Source organism: Melanotaenia boesemani, chromosome 5, assembly GCF_017639745.1.
Source record: "Melanotaenia boesemani isolate fMelBoe1 chromosome 5, fMelBoe1.pri, whole genome shotgun sequence".
NCBI classification, from domain to species: Eukaryota; Metazoa; Chordata; class Actinopteri; order Atheriniformes; family Melanotaeniidae; genus Melanotaenia; species Melanotaenia boesemani.
Genome location: NC_055686.1, coordinates 8904917 through 8922715, shown reverse-complemented (window position 1 = coordinate 8922715; position 17799 = coordinate 8904917). Strand labels below are relative to the sequence as shown.

General features: G+C 38.8%; 1 protein-coding gene across 2 annotated transcripts in view; it reads right to left on the bottom strand.

Moving 5' to 3' along the window:
* The window catches only part of LOC121639777 (endophilin-A1-like), a 52587-nt gene that overhangs the window by 2026 nt on the left and 32762 nt on the right, over positions 1-17799 (bottom strand). For both annotated transcript variants that reach the window (XM_041985268.1, XM_041985269.1), the window contains exons 2-8: positions 4367-4435; positions 3323-3395; positions 3092-3235; positions 2124-2257; positions 1634-1792; positions 1061-1164; positions 836-966 (exon numbers count right to left, since the gene is read on the bottom strand). In XM_041985268.1, coding sequence (XP_041841202.1) covers positions 836-966; positions 1061-1164; positions 1634-1792; positions 2124-2257; positions 3092-3235; positions 3323-3395; positions 4367-4435 — 814 coding nt within the window. The remainder of the gene's footprint in view (positions 1-835; positions 967-1060; positions 1165-1633; positions 1793-2123; positions 2258-3091; positions 3236-3322; positions 3396-4366; positions 4436-17799) is intronic.

Sequence of the window (17799 nt, the reverse complement as noted above, 5' to 3'; positions counted from 1 at the left end):
CTTCCCTGTTGGGTAAGCTGCTTCTGTAGGTGTGTTGCCATGTGGATGTGGTTATGATTGGTTTGCAAAAATGTTTAGGTAGGTGGCAAGTGTGGAAATAACATCCATATGAATTCCAGGATGCAATCAAGTAAGCTTGAACTGAGTGGCTCAGCCCAAATCTTCTACAGCTTCTACAGATCTTCTTCTAATTTTCAGCCGATCAGCATTTGATAAACACGTAGTTTCACCTCTGAAGCCCATATGCTGTTAGCTTCTTTTGGAGTACTGCATGTCTGTCTATGCTGAAATAATACCTGCCTACAGGAGAGCAAGGAGATCTCTGTGCAAGTATAAACAAGTCCTGACCAAACTCTTCCCAGACGTAGTTCTAAATAGAAGGACATATAAAACCAGCTACATGGAGGGCATAATGCAAAGATGTTACATAATCCCACAAATAATTAAAAAAGGGACTCTCAACAAGACGTGTCCCATACAGCATATAAAGGATATTGTCTTGTGGGAGATTTGTTGGGAGAATTAGCTTTGTTGATGATTTTAGGATTTGACACTTTACAGACTTTACAAAGGCATCGGAAGGCTTTGTAATACACCAAAGGAAACAAATACAAATTTTTTATAATCAACCTTGGAAAAGCCCCTGAAGTACAGATATAAATGATATTATCATCTATTAAACTGGATTCAAGGACTCTCTGACACACTTGTCATTTTCCTGTTATAACACAGGAGAGAGGTGATACACTACATGGTATGAAATCACTGTGCCTGGAATTAGTTTAGTTTTCTGTTGGGCTGAGCTGCTGTCACATCCTGGCATAGAGCTGCTTACCTGGTGATCTTCCGGGAGACTTGGCAGAGTGTATTCCTCCATTGTGGCTCTCACTGGGTGGCAGCAGCTCCAGGGTCATTCTGGGCTTCGGAGTGTACTCCTTTCTTGGTTTACTGGACACTTCTTTTATCCTGGAGAAACAGCCAGACCATCAGGTTTTGCTGAACCACTTTGATTTGTTTTTATTGGCTTTCTACTATCTTAAGTAGGAGGATCGATCAGTACCTGTCCTCCACCTTGCTGGAGAGCTGTTGGAGGATTTCAGCAGAGCGGCTGTGGTATTCCAACTGAGCCTGGACCAACGCTGCCAGCTGGCTCACCTGCTCTATCTGCAACACACATGTACATGTCTGTTGTTCCACCACTGAGCCCTGCTTTATGCCCATGCTGGGACCGGGTCTGGCATAGAACAGCATGGCACAGGACTGCTCCTCTTTGTTTTTACTGCAGCAGTTTTAAACCAGCAGCAATCTGGCTGAAAATGTGTCACTATGGCAACAGGAGGAGCAATTAAAAATATTCAGATATTATATAGCTTTTATGAAGACTGTTTCTTTTATCAAGAGATTCATGATTGTTAGTGATTATTTTTTAGTTAAATAACCTGTATAACTTTTTGGGGAGTTAATGTGAATCGTTTTTCTGATTCCAATTGCTTTATTTTGGTGTTTTTTTTAGGTTCTTTCTATATGTATAAATTGGCATTTGAGGTAGTAGGAATGGCTGAGCAGAGAAATGTAGAAATTTCCAGTTCTCATAATCATTTTACGGCATTAGGATAGTTCAGATTGTCCTTACGTCGCTCTCCAGTAGGTTAAACATGCTCTGCTCTGCGATCTCTTTGCTCTCGTCAAACTTCTCCAGTGCCTGTTTGATTTCGTCGTCCTGAACTTTCCCCTGACGCTTCTTCTTGTAGTCAAAGTCCAGACGCCGGCCTTCCATCTTCTTCAAGTGATGCTGAATTGGAGGAAGAAATTTTAGATGGAAATTACTGATATCTGAAAAGCAGATACACAGAAACTTTAAGTCTAACTCTTTAAAAAGTCCATTAATCAATTGATTATTCATGCTGTATTTATATATATTTCAGTGTATATCATATGCACTACTAACATTTTGTAAGTAGAGTATATGATATTATTTATTTATTCTACAGTGAGCGGCAGTGTACTGAATGATTCACTGCTGCCCACTAATTTACAAATATATCATCCTCACCCATGCATGTACTAGAAAATAGCTCTTAAATAGACGTCCACTGTGGTACATCATAACAGGGGTTACTCACCTGGATCTCTTTCAGGTCTTTGTCGTGGAGGTTCTGCAGCGGGTCAATGAAGTTTTGTTTGACCTCCATGTCCAAAGCATCTTTCACCTCTCCGAGTTCCTTCATTGCCTCGCCGGCATCGATGAGCACCAAGCCTGGAGGGTAGGATAAAAAATAAATTAAAGAGAAGGGAAGACAGACAGAGTGAGGTTTAATCCCATTTTCTTCCAGCTGGGCATTTAGCTCTATTCCTCCATTTTGCAGGTAAAGTGTCCCTTTTCTTTAGTGCATTAAAAATTAGTAGTCATCTAGCCCTTTAGCTGGGGTGTTGGGGACCTTTGGGTCCTGCTTCTTGATCTCCAAAAAGAAATGAGCCACCAGACCCCTGCAAAATGGAGGAGCAGGGCTAACAGAAGGAACTGAGATATGACGTAAGAGTTAGCGTTGAGACAGATTTTTTCAATTAAATTGTTGAGTGATTCACCATATATAGATATATAGATATACTTGGTGCTGCTGGAACAGCTTCACATCTTGGCATTGATTCTTCAGGTTTAAGGAGTTTCAGCTGGGATAAAATGTGATTCTTTAATGAACAGGATTCAGTTGATGGTGGTAAATTGTGCTTTTAAATTAGGAGGCACTCACTTAGGTTGAGATTTGGTGACTGTGAAGGATGTGATAAGTGATTCACAGCATTTTCATTCAGATAGAACCATTTAGACACCCTTGACGGGTAAAAAGATTGCAGTACTTGAAGAAATCACTCCCATTAGGATAGAATTATCTACTTTTAAACCATTTTATAGAGAAGTTTAAAACAGTAGCTTGTGATGCAAAATAACAAGATAAAGGGGTTGTAACTATAAAAGTGAAAAATAAATCATTTGTTGCCCTGTATTAACAACAAAATATAATTCTTATAAGGAAACGTTTTCTTAATGTTAAACAATAGACAGTAAATTTTCAGCGGTCAGATTTCCTCTCACCGAAGCAGGACTCCTCTCCTAACTCTCGTCCAAACTTCAACATGGCATCGCCCAGGATGGACTCAGCCTGCGGGTAACCAGGCCCTTTATCCTGCCCACGGATCTTTGACATGGTGTTGATCATGCTCAGCTTGGCTCTGGATGCTGTAAGAAAGCAGGAGTTAGGATTTTCAGTGATTTTATGTTTTGTTTTTGTGTGTGTGTGTGTGTGTGTTCAGCCGTGGTCTGTACCTGGGTTAGGCTGAAGGTACTCTGTAGTTTTGGTCATGATGTCCAGCACTGCTCTGCTGGTGACGTCCACCTTCTGCAGAAGACAACAAGCCAAGAACAACATAAAAAGCAAAAAATAATAACCTTCAAACCTACTTTTATAATATCTTAAATTTATATATCAGTGTAAGAAATCTTACGGTTTAAAGCCTTATGAAAAAAAAAAAAAAATAAATAAATGAATACACAGAAGTCAGAAGACAAGTTACAGCTCTTGTATTTCTTTGGTAGGAAGCTACAGCTTCTAGCTTGTTAGCTTAGCTTAGCACAAAGACTAAAACAAAGAAAATTTTAGCCTTAAAATTCTCATGGTCATGGAATTATTATCTGGTGTTGTTTTTGGTTAATCTGCACAAAATACAAACTGTGGCCAGACTTTGTTTTTATCCTTGACCATTAGCTTCTCGAGTCTCCACTTGGAGCTAGGCTTTCTTGCTTTATTAGTGAATTGTCATTTTCTACTCTGCTGTTTCTTCAGTGCAGATTAAATAAAATCAAATTTGTGAGATTTTGAGGTGCATATTAAAAGGTTTTTAAGTTACTTTCGGTCAGAGTGGCTCTAACTGTTTCTATTTGATATAAAACTAAAGCTAAGAGCTGGTTAGCTTAGCTTAGCTTAGCACAGAGACTTGAAACAAAAAACCACCAAAGCAAATCTGCTTTTGCTAAAACAGTTTAAAAATTCCCTTTCTGGTGTTTTTTTTTTTTTTTTTTTTTTCAATCTGCAAAAACATCTGAATTTACTTGTTCTTGGGTTTGACCATTAACTCACTGAAGTATCTTTTTGGGATCATTTTAGGGTTTTTAATCAACAGATTTAGGAACAGAAGCTCCATCTGTTGCCCCTTGGTTTTAGTAATTATGGTGAGCTGAGATACATGGCTGTAATACTTAAGGAATTATTATGGTTAATCAGGGTAATATCTTTTGTATAATGTGTTTATGTAAAATATAGATATAAAAGGTCAGAAGTTGCGTGAAGACAAAAAACATAGAGGCCATTACCTTTTCCATTTCTTTAAAGTCATCATCTAGCTTGGTCCCTTCTGCTCCTCCAACCTTTTCACTGACTTTCTGTGAGGAGAAACCAAAGACAGGGAGATACAGAAGAAGAAAAGGTTATATTTTCTGCTCGCAAACACTTCAACATACTGAAACCAAGATGAAAGGCTAGTGTTGAGAGGCCCAATGAAGAGAAATCTGAGTGCTAATGTAAAATGAAAGCAGAAGTAGAGTTTCTGAAATGGAGGATGGGAAAAATTAGGCTGTGCATCGAATTATTTATGCAGAAGATGCAAGGCATGAAAAACAAAATCTAACATTAGCTTTGCAGTGTCATGCTGTGTGGTCCTTTTGGTTTAGTTCTTGTTATTCTCCTGTCTTTTTGATTTTCACTGTCTCAGTCCTGTCTAGCTTCCTGTTTTAGTTTTAGGTTTGTCCCCTTCTGTGTTCTGTTCGCCTCCTGTTCATCAGCACATCTGGTTTCATTTGCTGAATTTGCTTCACCTGCTCCTTGTTAGTTCACCTCAGTGTAAATACGGTATATATACCCCTTGGTTTAATTTATTCACTGCCAGATCGACGTCTTTACTGTATTAGTATGTGTCTCTGTTTTATTTTTCCCACCCTTCCTGCACCTGTCTGCCTCTTTACTTTGCATTTGGGTCCTCATCCTCCACGAACTGTGATACGCAGATAAACATTTAATAACTCATAGCTCTGTTTCTGATAAGACTTTTTGGTGTCCAGCCCTAACTAGTACCACCACCCTCTATTTGAAGACTATTTAAAGCAAAGGGTGTCAGTGACGCTTTTGATCTCCTCAGAAGGCAGAAAATAAGCAGTTTATTGAATAAAACCTCCTTCTGTGAGGGCCAAACATCTCTCTACAGTGGAGATGAATTTCTGCTTTTACACTGATGCTTTCATGTGTTTCACATAATCCTCCTCAGCCAACTGAGCCTCAAAAGACAATCTGAATCTGTATTCAGATGTCTATCTTTTCACTCAGACACCTCAATGAACCACAGCAGTGAGCTTTTTTTTACTACTGTTTATGAGTTTATGAATGTTTTCCTACTGCAGATGAGATATTTTGCTGGTCCTCTTGTTTTATGAATAATGCATACATAATAAATGCAAGACTGCTGTGATTATTCACAGAAAAATTGACAATAATGTCCTTTTACACAGACAAGGTTAAGTTCAAACGGGGATCTGAACATTTTAAGATTGTGTCTTCTTCTCTTTTTTAAGACCACTGATGTACTGTGGTGGAAATGGGGAAAAACTGGGGTACAACACGTCTAAAACACCAATTAGCCTGCACCATTATAAGTAAAATCATCATGGCAGCAAGTCAATTCTCACAAAATAAACTCAGTTCCCATCTATTGGAAATTCACTCAGACTGAACAATAGCTGGAGTAAACTCAAATATATCAAATCAAATCAGGTTTATTTATAAAGCGTGTTTAAACCAATTACGGTTGAACAAGTGGATGAATTAAGACACAAGAACAAAGCAAAATAAAACAAATAAGTAGCAACAGACTCAAAAAAGCAAAAGAAAGAGCAAAAAACATTAAAGAAATCAAGCTTTAAATGTAACTAAAACCCTTCTTAGAGAATCTGCTCAGCAATGATAATAAATCATTTGTTATTAACATTTATTTTGACTGAAAAGAGATGGTTTTATAAAAAGCCCATGTTCACGGAGGGCTGAGGATTCAGAGCCACCTGGATCTGAGCCTCTTTACGAAGTGATTTATGAAGCCACAAGTCTCTGTAACAGTTGGCTTCACTAAATCTGAAAGACCACAACACGGTAACCACAAGGCTACACAGGAACAGCATAGAGCAAAAGAAGGACCAAAAATGTTTAAAATGACTTAAAAGTCTGCAGGACTTTCAGGTTGCATTTGAGGTAAAACACCCAGAGATTTCTACTGATGTCTAAAGTAGATTAGGCAAAGTCCACTGAGGGCTTCAGCTCTGGCCACAGTCAAACCATGAAGCTCACCAGCTGCATTCACAAAAAATCGATGCCAAACATTTCATGGGTCGCTGGTGTTTTTATTCATGCTGTAGAAAGTAACCGATGAAGAGGATGAAGAGGTAATGTCCTCTTTTTCATTCAATATGCTCCAAGACCATAGGACAAACTTTACACGCACTCTATGAAACATCTTAGCAGACAAATATGCTGAGACTGGCCAAGAACATAACATCTGATTTAAATCATGCACTGAACACAGAGAATGAGGTCCTACCATCTAGATGAAGGTACCGGGTTCCTAAGTTCAATAAAGTAAGACTGAAAAACTCTTTTATGCATCAGTCAATTTTAAAACTAAACCAAAAACTTTGAGGAACCCGGTGTGCATGCAGTTCATGATATATTGTGTATATGTGAACAAATTTAATGTGTGTACTGTTTAACTATTGTTCTGTGCAAAACATCTTGATGTTTCTGACAATAAGGGAAAAAATGGGCATGACTTGGTCAACCAGAAACACTGAAGTCCCACCGTGAAGGTTAACAGTGACTTCTAAAGTACTGTAAAATGTCCCTCTTCAGCACCTGGTTCCTAGACTGAAAACGAGATTCCTGCTGTCAAAACGGCATCTTTATATGCATCTGTTTCGTTCTAGGGATGGGGATTGAGGCCCTGTACTTGTCTGTGCCGTGGATTCAGACAGTACAGTCTGTCAACATGATTCCCAAAGATGTTTGTGATCAAACTCTCACAGCAGCGTGGGATTAGTGGGGGACTACTTTGATCACTAATTCTTGGGTTCTTGACTTTAATTTGCTATTTTTTTCAGTCTTTTGCCTAAATCAGACTAAGTCTTTGTTAGGAAATGCATCAAGACTTTAATTCTTACTATTAAGGCCTTGAACAAAGCGAAAGCCAATAGAGTCTGTTAGAAAAGCCACCACAATGAGCTTTCGCTTTATATGTAAACACAGTGGGATAACACTGCTGGTGCAGCAGTTATAGATAACGCCTCTTGTTACGATCTTTATTCTGCTCAGTGTCATTGTGGGAGCAGGAAGTGCTGCAGAGCGACACCATCGACTGTCTAATCGCCTCAGGTTGCAGTGATGGAGGAGGAAGACGGAGAATGGGCCATCAGCCACCCACACATTCCTGACACACATACACCTACACACACACTGCATTACTCACTAAAGAACATATAAAGAAAGGCTGGATGAGATGTCAATAGGAGACAGTTGCAGTCAAATACAATAAAAACAACAGGTGTCTGAATAATTACACATGCTTTTACTACAACTACTGATACTGCTACTAGGAATAATAATAATAATAATACTAAAAAAAATAAAATAATAATAATAATAAAAAAGTCGGACGACTTGTGTGAATGTTTGACGTCAGGCTCTGATCCCATAGATCTCATAAATACGGCTCCGTTTTCATATTGAAATAATTACGTGAATTAAACCAGCTTTAAGTTAATTAAATTACTTGACAGTTCCTCACCAATTTTCTCTTTCAGTTAACATCCATGCCACTGCTCCGTGCAGTTTCACAGCACTTTCATAATTTATATTTTCTAATTCTACATCTCAAAGGAATCTTGGTATCACCATTTATGCATGATTATGCAAACTTTGCATGCAAAGTTCAATAGAAAACTGGAACTGGAACAGTTGGGTCCTTACGCAAGACTCTAAATGCTGCTGCCTAACCACCTTGGCATTTAAGTCAGTTTGGAGAAAAGCGTCTGCTAAATGACTGTAGAATAGAATAGAATAGAATAGAAAAGAATTTGGACTACAAAGCTACATTAAGCACTACATACTTTACATTGTACAATGCGACTTACATCTGGGAGAAAGAACAATACAAGAAAGAGAATGAGACCGGTGCTGTTGTTTACATTTTACCATACTTGAGTTACTGTGTAGAGACGTGGGTAAATACATACACAAGTAATTGACAAACAATAAATAAAGTCCAGAAAAGGGACAATAGATTGATAAATAATGTAGGAAATAGAGATCACACAAATGAACTTATCATAATAAACTAAAGAGTTTGTTTTTAGATAGAGAAGGGGTTTCGTTTAAGAGGGAAACTGAATTTAAAAATGGGACGTGTTCAGACAACTTTTAAAAGTATGTGTGTTTCAATATCAGGGTAAAATTATGCAACAGATTACCAGATAAATGAAAGCAAAGTAAAACCATCTACAAGTTTAAAAGACGGTACAAAATGTAATGCGTGTCTTTTCAGACATGAGGAGAAGGAAATGTGAAGCTGTAAATATTACATGTTTGAAATAAACAGTGGAAGAAGCAATGGTACAGTAGCAGTACATGATATACTTATTAAATACATGTAAAAGGATAAGAAAAAAAATCTGTTAAATGTTAAACAGAAAAATTCAGAGTTTATAATGTTTTGTATCTATCTAGGTCTTTATTGATGCTCTAAACGTTACACAGCTCATTAATTTTCATGTCAGATTATGAAAAAAAAAAAAAAAACATAAGCAAAAAAATCTTATCCCAAAACAATTTCAGTACCAGAACTTTGTTATTTCTTTATGTCTTCTTCCATAAATCATCCATGAAAAGTGATGTGTGTAAAAACGTGTGTTAAAGCCTGTGTGTGTTTTAGGGCTTTAAAGCAGATCTCACACAGCGTCATCAAAGAAACAAGCCATGCAAACATAAAGATGGGAATGTGGGTTTATTTAACCACACCTGAGCACCTGTGCGTGCACATGTGTGTTATTGAGGACATGCTTTGAATGAAGTTGTCCTGATGTAGGAAAAACAACAAAGAGGCACAAGCATGTGTGTTTTCATGAGACACAACTGAACAAGAAAGTAAAACTGTATTTGTGTGTGAAACAAGGTGAAACAACAGCAGAATGTAAAAGTGTGAGCGATGGGGAGGAGGATGCAGTTACCATGGAGACAAGGATAGGAGCGTATCGTCTCGTGTTTTTAGAAACCAAACAAAGACCTGTGGTTTTCTACTTGTCTGTGAGGAAGACTCGGCCTGGTAGCAGGGAGGTGTGTTAACACACTCTTACATAACTCTTTCTCTCTCAGTGGTGTTACTTTCCTCTAATCTTTCTCTTCAAATTGCCCTTCACACTGTGTCTGATATCAGTCTATTCATGTTTGACCTCTTTATCCACGATATTATTATGAATGTCTAATCTTATCATATCTAAATGGGTACTCTACAAGTCTTCTTCACAGATGAAAACACTTAAAGCTTTGAGATTCTTCAACAAAATATCTAGATTACATCTCTGTTAGCTGGTAGTGTTTTTATTATTCTATTCTATTCTACAGTCATTTAGCAGACGCTTTTATCCAAAGCGACTTACATTTGAGAGTAAGAACAACACAAGCATGAATTCCAACAAGATGGGACGTCATAATTAAGTGATAGTCAGACCGCTTTTGAGTCAGTTGGACCCAGGTGCTGTCATGTAGTGCTAGTGCAGTGCATATAATTTTTTTTTTTTTTTTTTTTTTTTTTTTTTTAGTCATTTTATTTAAATACAGGATCACGATTTCATCACACAATATCAACTTGGTCATAAGTGCATGATTTCATCACATAATATCAACTTGGGCATAAGTGCATGATTTCATCACACAATATCATTTTGGGCATGAGTGCACACAGCTTCTTCAGTACTTGGTTGAGCCAAAAAGCTGGACAAATCTTTCTGACTCATTTAGTTAAACTAAATGTGGAAATGCTCCTTGAACAACTGAGTCTTTAGCTTGGTCTTAAAAGTGGATACGAACTCTGCGGATCGGACAGAGTTTGGTAGATCGTTCCACCACCAGGGAACAACAGAGGAGAAGAGTCTAGCTACTGATTTTGCGCCACGTTGTGGTGGGAGCACTAGGCGTCTTTCACTGGTAGAGCGTAAGTTTCGAGAGGGAGTGTAGCTCTGGATTAAGGAGTGGAGGTAGACCGGAGCCGTTTGGGTTATTGTTTTGTAAGCCAGAAGCAGAGCTTTGAATTTGATGCGTGCTGCAACTGGAAGCCAGTGAAGAGCAATTAGCAGTGGGGTGACATGAGCTCTTTTGGGCTGGTTGAAGACCAGATGTGCTGCTGCATTCTGGATCATCTGCAGAGGTTTAACTGAGCATGCAGACAGGCCAGACAGTAAGGAGTTGCAGTAGTCAATGCGTGAAATGACCAGAGCCTGGACCAGGAGCTGGGTCGTGTGTTCAGTCAGGTAGGGTCTGATCCTCCTGATGTTGTAGAGAGCAAATCGGCAAGACCGGGAAACCGAGGCAACATGGTCCTTAAAGGTCAGCTGGTTGTCTACCATGACACCAAGATTCCTGGTAGAAGATGTAGGCACTAGTGTGATTGAGTCAAGCTGCACACTTATCTGTGGCGGTAAAGAAGGATTGGCTGGAAAGACAATAAGCTTGGACAGATTTAGCTGAAGGTGGCGATCCTTCATCCATGCGGAGATATCAGCAAGGCATGCTGATATTCGCATTGAGACGGTTGTGTCATCAGGTGGGAAAGAAAGGAAAAGCTGAGTGTCATCTGCATAGCAGTGGTAGGAGAAACCATGAGAGCCAATGACTGCACCGAGTGAGGAGGTGTATAGGGAAAAGAGAAGAGGGCCGAGCACCGAGCCCTGAGGCACCCCTGTTGTCAGCCCATGTGATCTGGACACGCCCCTTCGCCAAGATACTTTGAATGATCTCCCTGTGAGGTAGGATGTAAACCACGAGAGGACAGATCCTGAGATGCCAAGCTCCAAGAGTTTGGAGAACAGTATATGATGGTTGACCGTGTCAAAGGCAGCCGACAGGTCCAGCAGTATAAGGACTGAGGATTGACCAGTGGATCTGGCAAGCCGTAGGGAATCAGTAACTGACAGGAGAGCAATTTCAGTAGAGTGACCTTGCCTATATCCAGATTGATGTGGATCTAACAGGTTGTTGTCTTGGAGGAACTGTGAGACCTGACTGAAGACGGCACGCTCTAGTAGTTTAGACATGAATGGAAGCAATGAGACCGGCTGGTAGTTTTCAACCTGGGCTGGGTTGAGTGTGGGTTTCTTCAGCAGTGGGGTAACCCGAGCTTGCCTGAAGGCAGAAGGAAAGACACCGGATTTAAGAGAGGAGTTGATAATATGAGTTACTGCAGATTTGACTGTAGGTAAAATGCTCTGCAGGATGTCAGAGGGAACAGGATCAAGAGGACAGGTTGTGGGTTTTGAGCTGACTAGAAGTTTAGAGACTTCGTCCTCATTCAGACAGCGGAAAGAGCAGAGTGAGGCACCAGTAACTGGTTTGGCAAGGCTGAGTTGGTCAGGCTCAGTGAATTGGTTACTGATGGTAGCAACCTTTTCAGTGAAGTAGGAAGCAAACATTTCTGCAGTCAGCACAGTGGGAGGCTGAGCAGGTGGTGGAGATAGAAGAGAGTTAAACGCCATGAACAGTTGTCGTGTGTTGGGAGCATTGCGGATCTTGTTCTGATAAAAGGCTATCTTGGCCGCCTTTAGGGTGGATGTGAAAGTTACAAGTTTTTGCTGGTACTCAGACAAGTCAGTGTGCTCTTTTGATTTGCACCACTTTCTTTCAGCCGCCCCGAGTCCGGCTCTGTGATCCCTTAGAGCCTCTGTGAGCCATGGACTGGGAGGGTTTTGTCTGGCTGGTTTTGACACCAGAGGACAGAGTTTGTCCAGAGAGGAGGCGAGAGAGGAGCAGAGTGTTTCTGTAGCCTCATTAACAGACAGTAAGGAGAAGTCTGAGTGGGAAGGGAGGGTAGAGTAAACCTCATCAGACAGCTGTGTAGGTCTGAGGGATCTCAAGTTTCTGCGGTAGGACACCATTTTTGGAGCTGCTTGATTGACATGAGGAAGGAAGACAGAGAATTTAACCAGGAAGTGGTCAGAGAGGTGCAGCGGGGTGACGGACAGGTCGGCTGTGGAGCAGTTTCTGGTCAGCACCAAGTCAAGAGTATTGCCAGCTTTGTGTGTTGGAGGAGTCTGTACCAGTTTGAGATTGAAAGAGTAGATGAGAGCCAGAAAGTCAGTTGCCTGTGGTTTGTCAATGTGAATGTTCATGTCTCCCATGACAATGACAATTAGTGGTGTGCCATAATTCTCATGATTTCTTTATGAACCACAATATTTCAGCTGCTGCCCTTCTGTTGTGCTTTTAATTCATTACTGTTTATTCCCACTATGTTAATCAATAAACAACTATTTAAAAATGTATTATGTTAGAGTACCGTACTGAAACTGACAGCCTAACATCTGTAAAGGCCAATATTCAGCTTATAGACTACAATCACTGGCAAATGAGATTATGGCAGTAACTGATATTTATTTGGCGTTTCCTCATTGTGTTTTTAAATTGTGTTCACTGATACTAATACAATATTTTTACATTTAATCTTGCAGAACACAGAATCTCTGTTGGGTCACTTAAACACCGAAAAACTATTAAATTGGAAATAGTTTGATAAAAAGTATTTTAAAACAGTTTTTCTACACATGGTCTTTTTTTATATATAACAAATGAGATTTATGTACAGTCTGTCAACATGATTCCCAAAGATGTTTGTGGTCAAACTCTAACAGCAGGGTGGGATTAGTGGGGGACTACTTTAATACTTTGATCACTAATTCTTGGGTTCTTGACTTTAATCTGTAAATTTTTTTTAGTCTTTTACCTAAATTAGACTAAATCTTTGTTAGGAAATGCATCAAGACTCTAATTCTTACTATTAAGGCCTTGAACAAAGCCAGAGACAATAGAGTCTGTTAGAAAAGCCACCACAATGAGCTTTCGCTTTATATGTAAACACAGTGGGATCCATCTGACTGCGTTCACACTGCTGGTGCAGCAGTTATAGATAACGCCTCTTGTTACGATCTTTATTCTGCTCAGAGTGTCATTGTGGCAGCACTGAAAAACCATTCAATTGGTAATAGTTTGATAAAAAAAAAGGTTTTTTAAAACACTTTTTCTACATATTGTTTTTTTTTATAATAAATTATCTTTGTTTTTTATGTGAATGGCTCTAGTAATGTTTTCTGATACATCTGCCAACATATAGTTACACTTATTCAAAATAGTGTGATAAAGGGCTGAAATACTTAATACTTAAATTAATAAATTTAATAAAGGCTAATTTAATTGTTTTTTTTACTACAAACTGTAGCTGTGTCTCAAAATTGGGTCTTTTCGCTTTGGATTGCTGGTTCGTCAGCTACATACATCACAGTGGCGTACCAAGCATTGTCCCATTTGAAAGACGCCTCTATATCCACCCGACAAACCCACACTTCTTTGGGCATGTAGTGAAAGCTACTGGTGGTGGATCTTTTGCGGCCTCATTTTTCCCGTTTTTCAGAATTCAGTCCAGGGCCGGGAAGTACGTTGTATTTAATTTCGCTCACTATAGTAGAAACGTGACAAAGCCAAATACATCAATGACACTGAAATCATGTAATATTGATTTAGTGGATTTTTAAGTGATTAATGAAAAAAGAAGTTTTCAGTTTCAAGGAACAGGTATGAATGAGAAGAAATAAAGTAAAAGTAAAATTTTTGGCTCCATTTGGGTTTCACAATGTAAATTTCACTGAGGAAAATCCCGGTAAGAATCGGAAAGCCTTGATTATTAAACTTTTGACAGTTAATGGGCGATGGGCTGGAGCCGTAGCCTACGTAGCCAGTGCTCTTTGAAACACATAGAAATTGAAACAGAGCTTGCTTGTGACTACACGTGTGGATAAAATGATTTGGTTGCTTAATGGCTCAGCAGATTAAACAGTCTGAAGGCAGAAACCAAGTTTTTAATTTTCTTAAAGTCAGGTCACCATTGGTCCATTTTTACAACATGGTGCTCCCGTCAAAGCATGAGACATCAAGCTGCATCTTCGCTGATACATCAGCATAAATACTCCACCAGAAACAGGTCTTATTTCAACAGACCAAAGAAATTAAAAAGATGTAGCACTACAAACGTGATAGAGGTCTGCCATTACTGTTTTCGCGGGTTTCGCGGGTTAAGCAGGGTCTGAGTGTTGAAGTGGAAGATGACGTGAAAGATGTCATCGCTGCCAAAAGATTCAAATTCCAGTTTACACTGACGGGACTCGCATTGAGTTATGAGAAAATTTCCCTCTGGAGGCCATTGTCAAATCTTTGCGGTTTTATCCACCCAAAACTCTTTTACCGTGTAAACAAGAGGCCAGAACGCAACAAAACTTTTTCTGTCTCAGCGTTGAGGTGTAAACAGGGCCTTAACCTAATGCCATGCATAGACCTAAACAGTAAGAAAACAGTACTGGTGTGTAGGTACAGTCATTTTAAAGCTTAATCTTCACTTTTTACCTTATGACTTTAATAGCAGCATTTTTGCCTGTAGGATGGAGCTATTTTTGTCTCCCAACATGCTCTAAAACTTCACTGTCCTGTTAAACGGCTGCATTTAGAAGCTACAAAATCAGGTGTTTCTCACTGAAGTCAAGCAAATATGAAAGGAAAAAAAAAACAAAAACAAAAACAAAAAAAACAAAAAAACAAGCCCAGCAAGCACACTGTAAATCATGATGTTTTATATTCCAGGGTACGTTAACATCTTACACAGCAAACAAAGTAGAACACTATTCTTTGTCTCTGAGAAAAATGTATTTACGGTGCAACTTGAAACAATGTGCAGTAGTCAGTGTAATCGTTGCAACGTGTTAATAATACATAACAAAAAGCTTGGTGTATGATCTGGAAAAGCCTACTGCAGCTACTGTATTATCATTTTAATTTGCAAATTAGGTCAAATATGCAACACAATAGGATGTTACTTTAAATGTATAATGTGCAACTTGTCAGGATATTCATCAGTACAGCACCATCAGATTGAGTGTTGTGTGGCGTGTGTGATGTAATGCAAGCGACTTCAAATACAAACATTTCACATAAAAAAGCAGTCAAGATAAAACATTTATGTTAGTATTATTACCAGGATTTCTGGGGCAACCAGTGCTATGTTAAATGAATGTTTCTCTTTGATGTACACCAGGCTGTCGCCTCTAATTTGAACAAAATCAAAGATGCCTGTGGGCTGATGAACGGCTGCATGGAAACAGAGTAGAGGGTCAACTCTTGCACGGTCTCAATTTTATTAGCTTTTTCTTTACTAGTTGGATGCTTATCGGGCCATGGCAACATATAGACTCGAAAGTATTTGTTTTATTATGTTTGATGATATTTAGATCTTCAGTTTAAATTCATTTCTGCACAGGTGATAAACAGAGTTCTTAAAACTGCAAGTCATGCAAGTATGCATGAACCTGAGACGTTGTTTATTGTAGCTGTCTAAATGCTGTATCTTTAAACACTTTGGTACAACTTTAGTTTAAATGTTGCTGTTTGCTTGTTAAGCTTTATAACAAATCTACTCAATCACTGAAAGAGATGAAAACAAAACAAACTTGAGACTTGTTAGTGCCATTAAAGTCAAGATGAGCGAATGTTTTTCATTAAAATAGTAATTTCTTACTGGTAAAAAATGGATGTTTTATAGTTTAATTATGAATGAAGTTATTGGTTATTTAGATTTGTCAATCATTAGATTATCTTTATGTTTATGATTTTATGGAGCCAGTCTGGTGACATCAATAGAAAATATATTAACCAGCATTCCCAAGTCGTGGCCACGGATTACGAACATGCGCAAGTAAGAGAACTAACTTGTGGCCATGCGTTAGCGATGCATGGAAAGTACAGCAGGCATGTAACACAGATAATATTGATTTAATTTCATTTTAATCTTGGAATGAAATATAATGATGTAACTGAGTTTAGACCAAATTATTATAGAATAATATGGTTTCCTACAATGACATCCTGCTATCTCTTGCAATTAAGCACACTGTCATAATTAGCTCGCAGTCTGAAACTTAATATGCGGTCATTGGGAAAGTTGTTGATGAATTAGTTGTCTGTGGCCACAAAATTAAGTATATTTTCTTCTGATGCCGCCAGCTAGGTTCTAAACATTTTCCATAGTGGCCCAATTTGTATGGACCTGAGGCGTTTTATACAGTAATTAACAGAAAGCATATTTCAGAATATACAAATTTACCAGAAAGTAACAAACTGGATAAGATGCAGCTTGAATGAAATCTGCCATGCAAGGATGAAATTTTTTGTAATACAACTAATGAGATCAGCTGTTTCACTCTGATCAAACTGCTGCTTCTCTGACAAACACACAACTTATTGGCCAAGAATTAATGAAGTATTCCAACTGAAACAAGTGTTTAAACAGGTGTTTTAACACCTGCTGAAACAAGCCAATAATATCCTTCCCCGCTGTAGTGGTGCAATTACCCTCAGTGCTCTGAGGTCAACAACTTACCAACCCCAATATACCACTACCTCCCCAGAGAAAACCCTGTGACAACAGCAACATGGAGGTAGGACTTTAGACTGTATCCTGTTGGCTCTGCTGGAGCTTTTGATAAATGCAGCTCTGTGACATAATCAAGCTCATTATTCTTGCACTCCAGAACCGAACAGATCTGTATAACAGATGGTAAAAATTGATCCATCTTGTCTCTTTTTGTCTGCCAGCTGTTGCTGTCAGCTCAGAGTCTCTGTGGGAGATGTTATGGTTGGTGAACTTGTGTTTGTGTAAAGGTAGGCTGTGCCTAATAACATGGGCCCACATGTAGAACTGAAATGTACTGAAAAATCAGATGTTGGTAGCATTGTTGGTACCACAGACTGAGACCAAGGTCCACTTGTTTCAGGCTAAGTCATTGAAACATGCTTAAAAATCATTTTCCTTTTAGCATCATTTGAAAGCTTGATGAAAAACGCAGCTATTTGTAGGTGTCTGTGAATGCAGCATGACACTTTTTCAAGCTCAGTTTTATCTAGGATTAACATTTATGTTTTGGGGTGGGACAACCTTTTAATTCATACGGTATACAGGGTCTCAGTCAGACCATTAAATTTATTTAATAAAGAAAAACTACAATGATAAATGAAAAAACACTGAAGTTTAGACTCCAAAACAATTTTCCACAAACCTGTTTGATGTCAAGGTGGCTGCATCCAATCTCTTAAAAACAGGACGGATCTGTGGGTGCTTACTAACCTTCTCAAAAAATATATAGCAAGACAGAAAATAGAGCAAACTACCTTTTAGACCTCTGAGGCATCAACATACCCCATCTGTTTCTCTTTCTTCCTCCTCCAGAGTTTAGTTTCTTCCATTTGTTTTTGTGACTCACCTCTTCTTCTACATTTTCCTTTGTAACCTTCCACCTCTTCCTCACTTGTCCTGAATTTCTACTTGCTCTTTTACATCTATCCTGTATTTGCTGAGTCACTCTCACTGAGGCCCACAGAAAAAATAAGCTTAATTACAAGGCTGTCATTA